This window comes from Haliaeetus leucocephalus, unplaced genomic scaffold, assembly GCF_000737465.1.
Source record: "Haliaeetus leucocephalus isolate CR32 unplaced genomic scaffold, Haliaeetus_leucocephalus-4.0 Scaffold462, whole genome shotgun sequence".
Classification (NCBI taxonomy): Eukaryota; Metazoa; Chordata; class Aves; order Accipitriformes; family Accipitridae; genus Haliaeetus; species Haliaeetus leucocephalus.
The window spans coordinates 5,427,197-5,441,260 of record NW_010972898.1 but is presented as its reverse complement, the minus strand read 5'-3'; the positions used below and the strand labels follow the sequence as shown (position 1 = coordinate 5,441,260).

General features: G+C 35.8%; 1 protein-coding gene across 1 annotated transcript in view; it reads left to right on the top strand.

Annotated features, from left to right (window-relative positions):
- Nucleotides 1-14,064, top strand: part of KLHL1 (kelch-like family member 1) — a 164,750-nt gene that overhangs the window by 72,966 nt on the left and 77,720 nt on the right. The window contains exon 4 of the mRNA XM_010575247.1: nucleotides 70-282. Coding sequence (XP_010573549.1) covers nucleotides 70-282 — 213 coding nt within the window. The remainder of the gene's footprint in view (nucleotides 1-69; nucleotides 283-14,064) is intronic.

The window sequence follows — 14,064 nt, the reverse complement described above, 5'->3', positions numbered from 1 at the left end:
TATTAGCTTTAACAGCTGCTTGTATTTTCTTCCAGTATTACTGAATCCGAAATGCTTTCTTTTTCTCAGGAGAATATAATGGAAGTTATAAGAAATCAAGAATTTCTACTTCTACCGGCTGAAGAGCTCCATAAACTTCTTGCTAGTGATGATGTGAATGTTCCTGATGAAGAGACCATTTTCCATGCCTTAATGATGTGGGTGAAGTATGATATGCAGACGCGATGCAATGACCTAAGTATGCTACTTGCTTATATCAGATTACCACTGCTTCCACCTCAGGTATTTTTTTAATTTAATAATAATAATAATAATAATAATGTAATAATATCACTGTTACAGTGATTATAATCTGCAACTACTGAATGCTCTGGGTGTTTAAAAGCAAAACTGTTAAGAATTAGAAAAAATGAATGGCAGCCCTTCATCCAGAGTGACCTCAATAAACTTGAGGATTGGGCCAACAGATACCCAAGAAGTGCAGAGTTGTAAAACTGAAGAGGAGTAACCGCAGATATCATAACATGCTAAGAAGGACAGGCAGAATAGTAAATACTCTCAGGAAAAAAAACCCTGGGGATTATGACAAATACTGGGCTGAGTATGAGCCAACAGCATGAACGAGGAAAACTGCATATTGGTCTACATCAGGAAAAATTCTGTCAGCAGGCCGTGTAAAGTTATTATTCCCATAATAGCTGGTGCTGCTAAGGGTACACCGGGAATATTGTTTCCAATTTTGCCCTCCGCAATTTGAAAGGCATAGGAAGAAACTGGAGAAGGTCCGGTGATTGGCTACAAAGGTGGTATTTCAGCTAGTAGAGGAGAGGCTGAGGAAGTGGGCTTGTTTATTCTTGGTCACCCTTACAGCTCAGTTGTTAACTCAATCCCTGGCTCTGGTTTGAACCACTCCAGTTAGCTCTCTTCCAGACAGCTATTCTGTAGGGGATTGTAGCCCTAACCCAATTGGTGCTACTCAGTCATTTCTTGCCGTATTTCCTTTACCAGTATAAGCGTAGCATATGATTCTCTGACATGTTTAAGTAGTTATTCTGTTTCAGCTAATATTTTGAAGAATATGGGAAGAAAGATGAAGGTAGGCTAAGGGTGGCAGCTCACTACATGGCCAGATACTGGTATTATTATGTCTAGATGTACAAAAAATATACCCATTCTGAAAGGAATTGAGAAAAGAATGCTAGGAAGGAGATGATTAAAACAAGAACTATCATAAATCATGATGCTAAGATTTACAGTCCCTTTGTGTCATACTGAGACCTCAGAGGACTGGGTGGGGTTTTTTGTTTTACTTTCCAATATAAAATATGCTACAAAGGAAACAGTCAAATACGACAAAGTTAAAGGTTTCTTTTGCAGAAATGTGAGCTGTTTGTTTTTCAACATCTATGCCTGTTGAGAAGCTAGCACACAATACTGTGCATTACTGCAGTCTTTAAAGTGTTTTTTTTTTAAATCTGCCAAGCACTTACAAAAAGTAACTTAAACTGTTCACACACCAACCTCACCTCTAGCTCTTATTGTGTAGAAAGAGATCATGCAGGCTTTGTTGGTTACTGGTCCCTGCCCTAGTTCTTAGTAATAATTTTCTTTAAAATGAATATCTGCAAGATCTACCACTATGGAGTTAAATGAGGCTATTGACATGTCAGATGAAAGGAATACAACTATTTTGTTTGTTCTGTGAATTGCTGAAAATGGTGAAAAATAGAACCAAGATTAAAAAGTTTACTTTCCTTTTCAGTAGCCTTATGTAAAACACCAGGTTATATATGTATGTGTATAAGGTTTGTAATAGTCTCATTCTTGTCTAGACACCCTTTCCCATGAAAGTTCAGACCAGAAGATCTTTCAAAGTCACTTCCAACCGGGGCTGTTCTATGATTCTATGATTCTGTGGTATATAAAGTATCAACTCAAATAATCTAGAGGCAAGATTTCAAACTACTTTTATGTTCGGAAGCTTCTAATCCCACTACAAATTCTAAATGTATGGCTCATAAATTTAGCTGCATTCCTCCAGTCAGTAGGGATTTTACTTCATCTACATATCACATACTTTGCTTACCTCTGCACTGCTGATTGCATGTAAACCTGTGATCCCCACATTACCAAGCTGAGTGTTGTAGCTGTTTATCCACAGTGTTAAAGGCAATTCCCTGTATAGTTGAGTAGCTATGTCCACACTACCTGCTTCTGGGTTTCCTCTGGTGTCTCTATGGCTCTAACACATACGGATATCCTGAGACACTGCCATCAGCACTAATGTCCCTCATTTATGGAACTGAATTGTGTCCACTTTGTTATACATTGTCCTCATGAGAATATCCTGGATACCTTAAGTTATCTGAAGTATCACTATATCCCGTGTTTAGCAACTGAATTAAATCCTAGATTTCCACTGCCTAGCCTAGATAAGCATCACAAATGTAAACGTATCATTGGTACCTTGCATCATTGACACCTACCCATAAATTCCTAAAACAGTTGTGTTAACCTCAAACTTAATTTCATTGTGTATCTTTTAGAAAATTTCTCATAAAACTTATTCTTCAGATTCAAGTCCAACTTTCATAGGGAACACATTTCTTTCTGAACAGCCAGGAGGCAGGTGACCAGTGAGTAGGGTATATGAAAAAAAATAACAGTTTCAAAACTGTTTGTGAGGAGTTTCAAAAAGACCTATTTTCAAGTGATATATTTCTGGCAATTCTCTATATTTTTTGTTCAATTTAATCTGAAAATTAACCCTTATGCACTGGTGCTTGTCTATAATTGAGTACTGCATCATATAAATGTTTGCTGTAATGCTAAAAAACTATTTAAAAATTGTTTCCAAATTGAAATTAAGATATAACAAAATTATTGAGAGCTGGAGGTGAAAACTTACTTTTTATTACCAAAAGATGAATTTTTTCCTACTATGGTTTATATTTAAGTGTAAATCAAATAAAACATTCTATCATTTTCATTGCACTGAAAATTAACTGAAGAGCTCTCTGGAGAGAAGCCAGGTCAAAATTAAAAGCTAATAATTGGACCTTTGTGAAAAAAAAAAAAAAAAAAAAAAAAAGATTTGGGTTCCTTACTTTTAAATTCACTAAAAAAGATGAAGTCATGGACTGCGAAGATTATTAACAGATTGGAAAGATTGTACTGAGATCCTCTTAAAATGAAGGCTTAGATTTATAGCCTGAGTTTTTATGATACCTCATTTCACTTTCAAGGTGCAGTAATTATATTGGCAATGTAGTCAGACTTGAGTAATAGGATATCAAACAGTGTAATTCAAAATTCAATAGCAGAATTTAGGAGAAGACAATCAGTATTAACATATTAAAAGGAAAGCATCATGAAGCTGAAAATGAAATAATAGAACCTGCAATGCTGCCACAGAACTTCAGTTTAATTTTGCTCTTTTGTTTTGCCTGAAACCATTTGCTAAATTAAACCACTTCATATTTCTTCAAATCAAACCAGAAAGATTAGTGGCTTGACCAGTATAAGAAATTATTTCACGTTATAATAGCTAAGATTTAGTTACTTCCTTTCAAAAGGTGTTCCAAATATTTTGTGTTGATCTGTACAGAAAATGTATCTTAGTATATGTTCATTTTCACTCTTAAAGGATTCAGGGAGTAAATATTTGGTGAGAGCCTTAAACCTTGTTAATGCTGAAGTATTTTAGATTATTTACTTGAATTGTTCATTAACAAACATATCATAAATATTTTTCCTGTGATTTTTAATAGCATTCTTCACTGAGGGTAGGTTAATAAACAAGTTAAGAAACAAATAAAAACTATCATTAAGCTGACATTTTGTCAATTGTTCAAAAACTCTAAGAAGCTATTTTTCGTAGCTAAAAGGTACCACAGTTGCCCTCAATTGCAGCACTATTTTTAAATGAAATTTAAATAAAACCGTTTTTAAAAATCTAACAAAATTAGGACATGTAAACCAAAGCAAAAACACTAAAGAAAATTTGTGGATATGTCTTTTTTGACATGATATGATAAACATATACATAATCACAGAACGACAGAATGGTTGAGGTTGGAAGGAACCTCTGGAGGTCATCTGGTCCAACCACCCTGCTCAAGCAGGGAGACCTAGAGCCAGTTGCCCAGGACCATGTCCAGATGGCTTGTGAATACCTCCAAGGACTGTGCCAGGGCTCAGTCACCCTCACTGTATAAAAGTCTTTCCTGATGTTCAGACTGAAGCTCTTGTGTTTCAGTTTGTGCCCATTGCCTCTGGTCCTCTGAGAGGGCACCGCTGGAAAGAGCCTGGCTCCATCCTCTATGCACCCTCCCTTATGCACATTAGTAAGATCCGCCCTCCGTGCCTTCTCTTCTCCAGGCTGAACTGTCCCAGCTTTCTCAGCCTTTCCCCATAGGAGATGCTCCAGTCCCTTCATCAGCTTTGTGGCCCTTTGCTGGACTCTCTCCAGAATGTCCATGTCTCTCTTGTACTGAGGAAGCTAGAACTGGACACAGCACTCCAGATTTGGCCTCATCAGTGCTGAGCAGAGGGGAAGGATCACCTCCCTTGACCCACTGACAATACCGTGTCTAATGCAGCCCAGAACACTATTAGCCGCCTTTGCAGCAAGGGCACATTGCTGGCTCCTGTTCTGCCACACTGCTTTCCAGCTGGATGGCCCTCAGCATATATTGGAGCACGGATATACATACACATGCATATGCACATACACACATACATATACATTTATTTCATTCCTTTATAGTAGAATGTTCTTGTGAACCTATTTTAGTTAGAAGTGAAAATCTATCGTTGTGGAAAGATATACCCATTAAGGTCTGGCTAGAACAGCTAAAAGTGTTCTCACCTAGTTCCCTGACCCATCATCTAATGAATACCTTCCCCATGATGCGTGAGGTAGTCGTTACCATCCCCACAGCTCTGGGAGCAAAACAGCTCATCTGAATCCTCGCTAATTCTATACAGGCAAAAGTCTAACCTTGTCTGCAGTTGAAGCTAAAACATTAACATCTGGCCTTGAAAGCAAACAGTATAGAAGAGTTTCTGTCACTGAATTCTCCTTGCATTTCTTTCCTCCTTTCCCAAAACAGAGTGGTTTCTTCTCTGCTTGTATCTTCTATTCCCTGACTCAAGCTGTACCTGGAAAATGTTCAATGCAATTCATCAGATGTTTGAGCCTCTGCCTAGCCCTGTTTTGTTGACTAGTGATGTAGTTGCATTTACTAAGACGAAAAGCTTTTTTTTGCTGATTGTCTGTACACAGTGTAATGTATCTGTTAATGTTGAGGCTACAGCATGAGTCAAGAATGAGCTTCTATTGGGCAAAACATTATTTTTACAGTGTTTCTTAAGAGTGTGAGAAGTTGCTAATGACAGTTGGGCTGCTGAAGGAAATTACAAACAAGGGTTAGGGGTTAACACATGATACTGATTGCCTAGATTAGTATGACTAGTAAAGAATGAGGATGTTATGTTATAATGTTTCTCAGCAAAGATGTGCATGATAAAAAGAGCACAAATATTTACTTGCAGAAATGGGTAAGTTAAAGATAACTTGTACTACACCAGAGTGCTGTGTTTATAGTGGATGTTTTTTGCAACTACTTGTAATAGTAGATCATTGGTTAACTATGAAAGCTAAAAAATAACATAGGGTAAAGCGTAGATTTTACTGCCTTTCTCTCTGCAACACTTTTAATAATATCACTTCCAGAGGCTTGCAGATCACATCAGTAGGATAATACATAGTCTTTGAGTATTAAATACACCGCATCTCAGATCCAGTGAAACTGCTATAGGCATCTAAATTAGGTTTCTTGCCCAGGGGCAGAAACAATCCAGTCCTTATAAAGTGAAGTATGTAAATACTCTGTAAGTCCCTGGAGAGAAAGTGAACTGATCCACATGGGTTCTATTCTTATTTATACAGAGATGTTGTAGGGAACTGGTAGGAAATACTAAGCCTCTAAATCCCCTCAGAATGCACGTTACATCTGACCATACATGATTTTAAAAATGTATATGAATTTGCATGTAATAATTGAGTAGAAACCCTTTAAATTGTAGCTTCGATAACTGACGTTGTGAAGCAAACTTGTAAATTCTTTCCACAGCTCAGCTGGCATTTGGCAAAGAGGGATTTCTTTATACTGCTAAAAAAGCAATTAACCAGGCAGTCGTCAAACTTTGAGGTTCATCAGGTTCTGACCTTTTCAGTATATAATGGGCTAGACGAACCAATTGAAGGATCCTTTACTAGCAAAAATGGAGGGTATCACTCTATGTCGGTCAATTTCTAACTTTCTCCTTCAGAGCAGTGTGATTGATAATATGAAGTGGTAACTTTTTTCAGTTCTCTTACCATCCCTAGCATCACTAAAGAAGTGCAGCTGATATGAATTTACACCTGACTAGCATTCTAGGTTTTTTAGAGTGCTTCTCACCTACTGGTCTGGGGTAAATGCTAAGTATGTGTGTATATTCAATCATCCTTTACAACATTTTGTGAATTCTTTCAATCTTTTCTAAATGAATTGGATGCCAGGAGATTATAACTTTAATCTGAAAGGACTGAAGGTATGAATCAGTTTGTTACTCACCTCTGTGCGTAGGCTTCTCCACATCAGATAGATTCCTGACCTCCCACTGTAGACAATGAAGATCTAGTGCAGTTCTCAGCACATAGGAACAAACCTATGTGCTGATTTGAGAGGTGCCATGGATTATCGTGCTGCCTGGCTCCCATCAGGTTTTCTGGAAGTGTTCCCTCATAAATCCAGTGCCATATTTACTGGCCTGTGTGGATTCTTAGACACCATGTGGCATCTCAAATGGTGCTAAATGCTTGGTTTTATGCAAGTGAATTAAGCAATCACTCAATTTAAATGTCAACCTGTATCAGAATAATAGAAATTTGGAAATGTGAGGAAGTTTGACAATATTTTTAATGTAATTTTTATTTTAACTTCAAGTAAATAAAAATAAATTAAATACATTAAGAATTAATAACTTCTCGGTCCATAAAAAAGGAGGTTCCAGGCAAGCTTCTAGGATGGTTTCCATATTCCTCTATTAGTTTATCAATGTAGGAGAAATCTAGGCCTGAATTTTCACTTGCCTGTGAAATGGCACTTAGTTGATTATAGTCACTAGAGGCAGAATATGCTGCCATTTCTCTGCTTCTCTTATATAGATCATGCAGTAAAGCTAACATTTTTCTTTTTTTTTTGACAACTTCTCTGGCTGTGGAGGTATCTTGTCAGCCGATACTTTATCTGAAGAAAGATGTGATAGTTCAATGCAGTGTGCAGATATGATTCAAAGGGATCTTTTTTGTCTTTTAGCTAATTCTAAGTGTCCAAAAGTCCTGTCAATATGGCTGGCATTTCTTGCGTAGATAAGTGACAATGTGAAAATTTGTAAACAGTGAAAATGATAACCATTCAACACAGCTATGTGTGACATTCATTTCCAAATACAGTTTTCTATCAGTAAAGTTTAGTAAATATGAGTAAATATCAGTAAAGTATCAGTAAATGCTTTGAAGCTGTTGTGAGATGCTCTTCAAATAAGTTGTGGCAACATAATGCTATAATACCATTTCTTTATCCTACACACAGGCAACTTACCTGACTTTTTATTCAGTGTCTCATGGTATACTGAGCATATGGTTTGCTACTAAATATGTTGGGATAAATTTATTTACTGGAAGAATAGATCTTCACTAGGTAAATCACTTTTGCACATAGTCATAAAATTATTGGGGAATAACAATGATGAATAGAAAATACAAACCTTTCCTCTCTTTATATTAATTCCCCATTGTCGAAGGTTCATAACAATGTTTTGATAAAAATATTCTACTTCTGTTACTCATTCTATGCAGTTCATTCTATGTGAAACATTCATTCTCATAAATGTCCCCATGAGAATGTGTAGAGTGTGTTCATGTGAAAACAGGTATTTATTGATACATTAGATTATATTAACTGTCCAAATCAGTTATAAGCTCTGGGAATATAAGAGCACATCTTCCCTTGACCTTCAAAACAGCACTGTTTTCAGTGCTTACTTAAATGTGTAATACAGTTTTATTTCCATAAAATGATTTCTTTAGTTTTGAGAAGACAAATTTTGCCTGTTTATAGTTTTACAAGGTCATATTATTTATAGTCATTATTTGGCACCTTTCTATCTTTTTCTGTCTTAGTGACTGTCAGATCATAAATTGTATCAGATTGTTGCAGTAATTGCTCAGTGTGTGTGTGGCTATTCAGTCATCCTCTTTGGCGACATATTTTTAAGCTCTTTCCATAAATTTTAACTGAGTAGGGTGCCTACTCACATCTGAATGTGTGATATTATAACTCACATCTGAAAATCCTATATGTTCAGTGAAACTATTAAAAGTAAATTCAGTGGGGGTGGATCAAGTAACAGTGGTGCACCCCATGTCATTTTCCAGATCAAACTCATTTACATTTATTTTTTAATCGTACAAATAAACTGCATCATAATAGGTTGCATGGATCTCAGCAATGAAAATTAGCATAACTTTCAACAAAGCTCTGGTGTCATTTAGGTGTCTACTTGATATGCTGAGACTTGCCAACATGCTTAACACCCAGCTGTTCATAGCAATTTTAATGAAAATGGATAGGTGCTAAGCACTTTTAAAAGTCTGCCAGTGTAGTTTACATTCCTAAACAGAGCTGCAAGTTGCTGACCACTTTTAGCAATCTTGCTTTGAGTACGTTTTCAGATACCTGATTCCCTTAGACCTGTCCTGGCTTTGTTTTCATTTATGGGCATACAACATGACAATTGCCATCAGATTCAAACTGTACTGTATGTAATGAACACTGTTGTTTCACTCTCCAGTAAAATATTTTGCTCCTGAGTGGCAATAATAGCAAAAATCCAGTTCTACTGGATTTTTAAATGATTTTGTGGAGTTTATCATGTAGTAGTGGGCTCTATTTTGATTAATGAGGGCAACAAAGAAATTGGAGAGGGAAGTTTTATCATAGGAGAAAACCAAGCTTTCTGCAGACTTCACAGTGCTGTCGGGATATAACCAAGGTAGCAAGACCTTTCAGTGTGGGCCAGAAATACCCCCAAACCAGAAAGTCATTAAAATCTGTCAGTGGAGTAGATTCAGCCTGTCTCCAATCCCTTAACTATCTAAGCAGCCCTTCTCTGGACTCTCTAGTCTCCCTTAATTCCCTTCTCTCTCTTCTACTGGGGAGCCCAGAACTGGACACAGCACTCCAGGTGTGGCCCCACCAGTGCAGAGTAGAGAGGAAGGATCACCTGCCTCGACTTGCTGGCAATACAGCAGCCCAGGACGCTGTTAGCCTTCTTTGTGGCAAGGGTGCCTTGCTGGCTCCTCTTCAGTCTAGTGTCCACCAGGACCCCAGGTCCTTTTCTGCCAAGCTGCTTTCCAGCTGGGTGGCCTCCAGCGTGTACTGGTGTCCAAGGTTGTTCCTCCCCAGGTGCAGGACTTTGCACTTGTCCTTGTTGAACTTCATGAGGTTCCTGTCAGCCCCTTTCTGCACCCTGTTGAGGTTCCTCTGGATGGCAGCACGACCCTCCCAGTCACTGTCAGCCACTCCTCCCAGTTTGGTGTCATCAGCAAACCTGCTGAGGGTATACTCTGCCCCATCATCCAGATCAGTAATGATTTCTGTAATTTAATGTGGAGGTATCTAAGCTAGTTTTAGAGTAACTAGCTTATCAGAATAGTAACAGGTGAGAGTTGACCCTAGCAAAGATCAAACTGTCCTTCTGTATGGCAAGTTTTGCAGCTGGTTGTTGGTGTTCCATAGATCATGCCTCCAGAGGTCATGCAAATATAACTCATTGAAGGTAGTGAAGGGAAAGGTCAATCACTACTTTCAGTAGTTGTTAACAACAGGTAGTTGTAAAAATACAAACCTTTATTGCTCTTAACATGGTTTGAAATCTGTCACTTCTAAGTAAAGAAGGAAGGAAAAAAGGGGATTGCAAATGCTTGGACTGGTACAATGGGATATCTTGAATAGTCTTCCTGGAAAAGGATAGAGGTCTAAGAGATGAGTTGGACTCCCCTTCCCTAATGTTAAGTCCCAATTTTTGCAGTGTAGTGCTGTTTTCTATATCCTTCCTTCTCCCTTAAATGGATTTGGCGTAATAGAAAAACACAGAATCAGAAACATGTTCCTCTCTAGTTCTAGTTGAGCCATCAACATTTCAGAGATTATATATGTACTGGAAGAATGCTTCATATTAATCATTTATAACATTTATCCTTGAAATACACTATATGGAATAGGTGTTTATAAATAGACAGTCCCCTTTTTATATAAGGTTTTCTTACCCATTCTTTTTGCCTATTTCTAAGACCTGAAGATCATATTTGAAACATGAGAACATTATTTAGGGAAAAGATGCTGCTTTTGTTCCATTTCTTTGTAGTTATTCTCTTATAGAAGTTTTATAAAAATGTCATCAATTTTGGTAGAGCACAGTTAACTACAGTTAACAGGTAACTACAGTTAAAAATAAACAGTAATTTTCAAATGTAGGCTATTACCTGTTATTGACTGAATAACATTTGCATTCAATTTGCTGGCATCTGTCATGCTTTTACCTAATCTTCTATTTGATTTATCACTTTCTGAAGAAAAAAAAAAAGAATTTGATTCAGAAGAGCTTCAGATAAAAACATCTGCCTTTGAACCAAAGGAGACCAGACAATAAGAATATTTTGTCATAGCCCGACCTTTTTGTTGCTTCTAGTGTTGGGGTATTTTTTTTATTTTCTCCTTTTTTTAATGTGATTTTTTTGTTCATCTTCTTTATGAATGCAATTTGACCTCTAGAACTTTTCTTATTTCTTACGTAGTATTTTAACACTATTGCAAAATATTCATGGGTCTCAGAATTATGATATTACTTTTTTCCTCAAGGATTAGAGAAGAAAAAATACAAAGTACTCTATGACAGATTGATCTCACCTAACTTTAGATATCTAGAAAGTAAATATCTAACACATGAGATAGGTATTTACTTTAAGAAGGGATCTATCTTGAAATAAAGATTTTTTTCCTTCATTTACTGGAGAGATAGCCTAGCACAATGATGTTAAATGTAGATCTCTGCATCAGTATAATTAAGTGTGCAGAAAGCTTGCATCTTAGATTTTGCACTCCTTATTTCAGCCACCATGTAAAATCCATAGATTTATAAAATCGTGAAAAGACATCACTAGAGGTAGAAGCTGGGGGGGGGAATAAAACACTTTTTTTCCTAGATTGAATAACATTTGAATCATTAACATATCAGTGTGCTAAGTAAATTCATCAAATTAGTACCAGTTTCAAGGATACACTGAGTAGTACCAGTAGTCCAACGAAAGTCAGAATGTGTGCCTAAAAAGTGTGGGCATATTTACAAATTAAGTTAAAATTAAAGTTTGAACAGTGTGATAAAAGATAACAAGGGACCACTTCCAGAAAATAATATTGAAGATTTTAATAAATGGGCTCATTAAATCATAAGCATTGGGGAAGTGTTAATGTTGTGAAAGTGGTTTCAACACTACAGTTTAATTACTTAACACAGATGCTACCAATGAATATTCCAATCCCATTACTTAGTTTATTCAAGAGAGTGGGGGAAACAAACCCCAGTTTCTTCATTTTTATATCAAATGTAAAGCCTTAGAGAACATGTGTGTGTGTGATTATTTGTTAATCTAATATATTCATTTTGGTAACCTAATGATAGATTAAGGAAAACAAACTTCAGCTCTGCTATATTATTTTTGTTTTGTTTTGTTCTTTGTACCCTGATATGGGGGAGGGATAGGGAGGACTCAGGATTATAACTGAAGGGTAGAAAGCCAGTTTAAAATTTCTTCTGAATGTGAAATGACTTTTGACGTGTGGGGAAAAAGTTGGAATTACAAATCAATTAAACACCGAACACATTTCCTCTGCCAGTGACTGTGATCACCAAAAATACCATCTTAGCAGATGTCAGAGTTCGGCTGTTAGACAGAAAACACAATTAGATTTCTTTCCAAAATTCCAGTCCAAGACTGTTCACTATTACTGCTGTGGGATTGATCTCTTTGCCATATATTATTACCTGCATGCCTACACAGATCACAGAGTTACAGACAGACTAGTGAAAGTCTGTTGTGTCTAAGCAGTAAATCTTAATGTAGATTATTTGTAATAGAAATGATTAGCTGTATGTTTCAAGAAAAAACTGGTCTAGAGTTTCTTAAAGATCCTTAAGTCTGCTGCATCTTATTGCTGAGGAGAAAATAACCTTTCTCTGAGAATACAGAAATCTGAGGGATTTAGTATAGTCTCTTTCTTTGTGAGTTAGCTGAGCAGCTGGCTTGACTAACTCATGCATTATGAATAATTTAGTTCATGAGCAACACAAATATTGAATTTCATGTACTGAATGTTTGTGTTACTACAGAAAAATGCCTGGAAATCATCTCTGAGCTAAAATAGGTTTACTGAAATGATTAATTAAACATGAATAAGAAAGAAAGAACTCTAAATAGATCCAGAATGTTCAATAAGCTGAAAGAAAATGGTAGAAAACAAAACAATACGAGACATGCTAAGTTAGAGAATTTATTAATTGCAAATATATTTCATTATTTTATTTCTAAGGTAATATATTGAAATGGTTGTTCTAAAAACAAATAAAAACTCAAAAAGGTAAATTAGGTATCAGCTTTTTTTTAAATTTCAATTTACAGCCCCTAATTACAAAACACTCAAGTGAATAAAGCAGATGATTATGTTGGATTTAGCTCAATTCATTCAATTTCTAGCAAAACAAAAAGGTTTTTAAGTAATATTGCTAAGGTTTAGTTGGATAAAATGGGATTTAGAAATGGAGTTTAAACTTCAGCGCCATACATGATCACATTGTGACCTTGTGATCTCTACATTTAGGAGTCCAGAAAAGATAACAACTTTTGTATTTTTTAAAAGACTTAAAGGAGGGAGTAAGGGAATGTTTAACTGATTTAATCTACTTCAATTAATATCCATTTGCAAATCAGGATCTAGGTAAATAATGACACTGTTGGTAACACCTTAGCATATCCTCAAAGCACGAAAATTGGTGAAAAATAATTTTATGACTGCAATACATTTTTATTTTCCTTTCAAAATATGGTAATTTAAAAGTAAGAGTTAAAAGAAGTGGTAAAACATATTTGTAGCAAATTCACAATTATATGATTCCAGAAGTTGTACATTGTTATGCAAAATTAAGTGAATTGTTTATGTACAAAACTGGCCCAGTTTTCAAATTAATATATAATTTCTGATATCTTTTTTTTAAGCACTATTCTAAATTTTAATCTAAATTTTAAAGTGTTTTTTTTTACTATATCATTGCTCTCTAAATGTAGTTCTTAAACATGGTAGTAATAGATGCCTAATCAATAGCCCCAAATACTTTCGGTGTCTCACAACAGTGAAAACATGCTGCTGTTCTCATTCCTGTTGTCTTAGTATTTTTTCATGAATAATTTGTTTGGTATGTATAAAAATAAAATTTCTTGTGTATTTTTCCATAGTAGAAAATATTACTGATGACTGAAATATCTTGCTCATTTTACTTGAGAATAGTTAATAATATTATTAGTGGAAACCATTTAAAGTTCTAATGCAGGCATTTAAATGGACGTCTTGCATTGTCAAGAGAGCCATAATTCTCTCTTACTTAAATCTGTTCTTTTCAAGTATAGATGTTAAGCAGGAAATTCACTTAATGTTGCGAGACCAAAAATTAAAGTGAAATTGAAAGAAGCAAAGCATACTTTAATTCCATTCCCCAGTACCTTTCTGTAATTAATTTAATAAATATCTTTCATTTTTACCTTGGACAAAGGAAGAAAATTATTTTAGAGCTAACCCATAGTATTGGAGAATTCTTGATTCTGAGATGCTTTTACCCACTTTTTCAAGCATGTAAGCACCTTCATACAAAAACTATGCTGTAAGGATATTTAAGATTGGA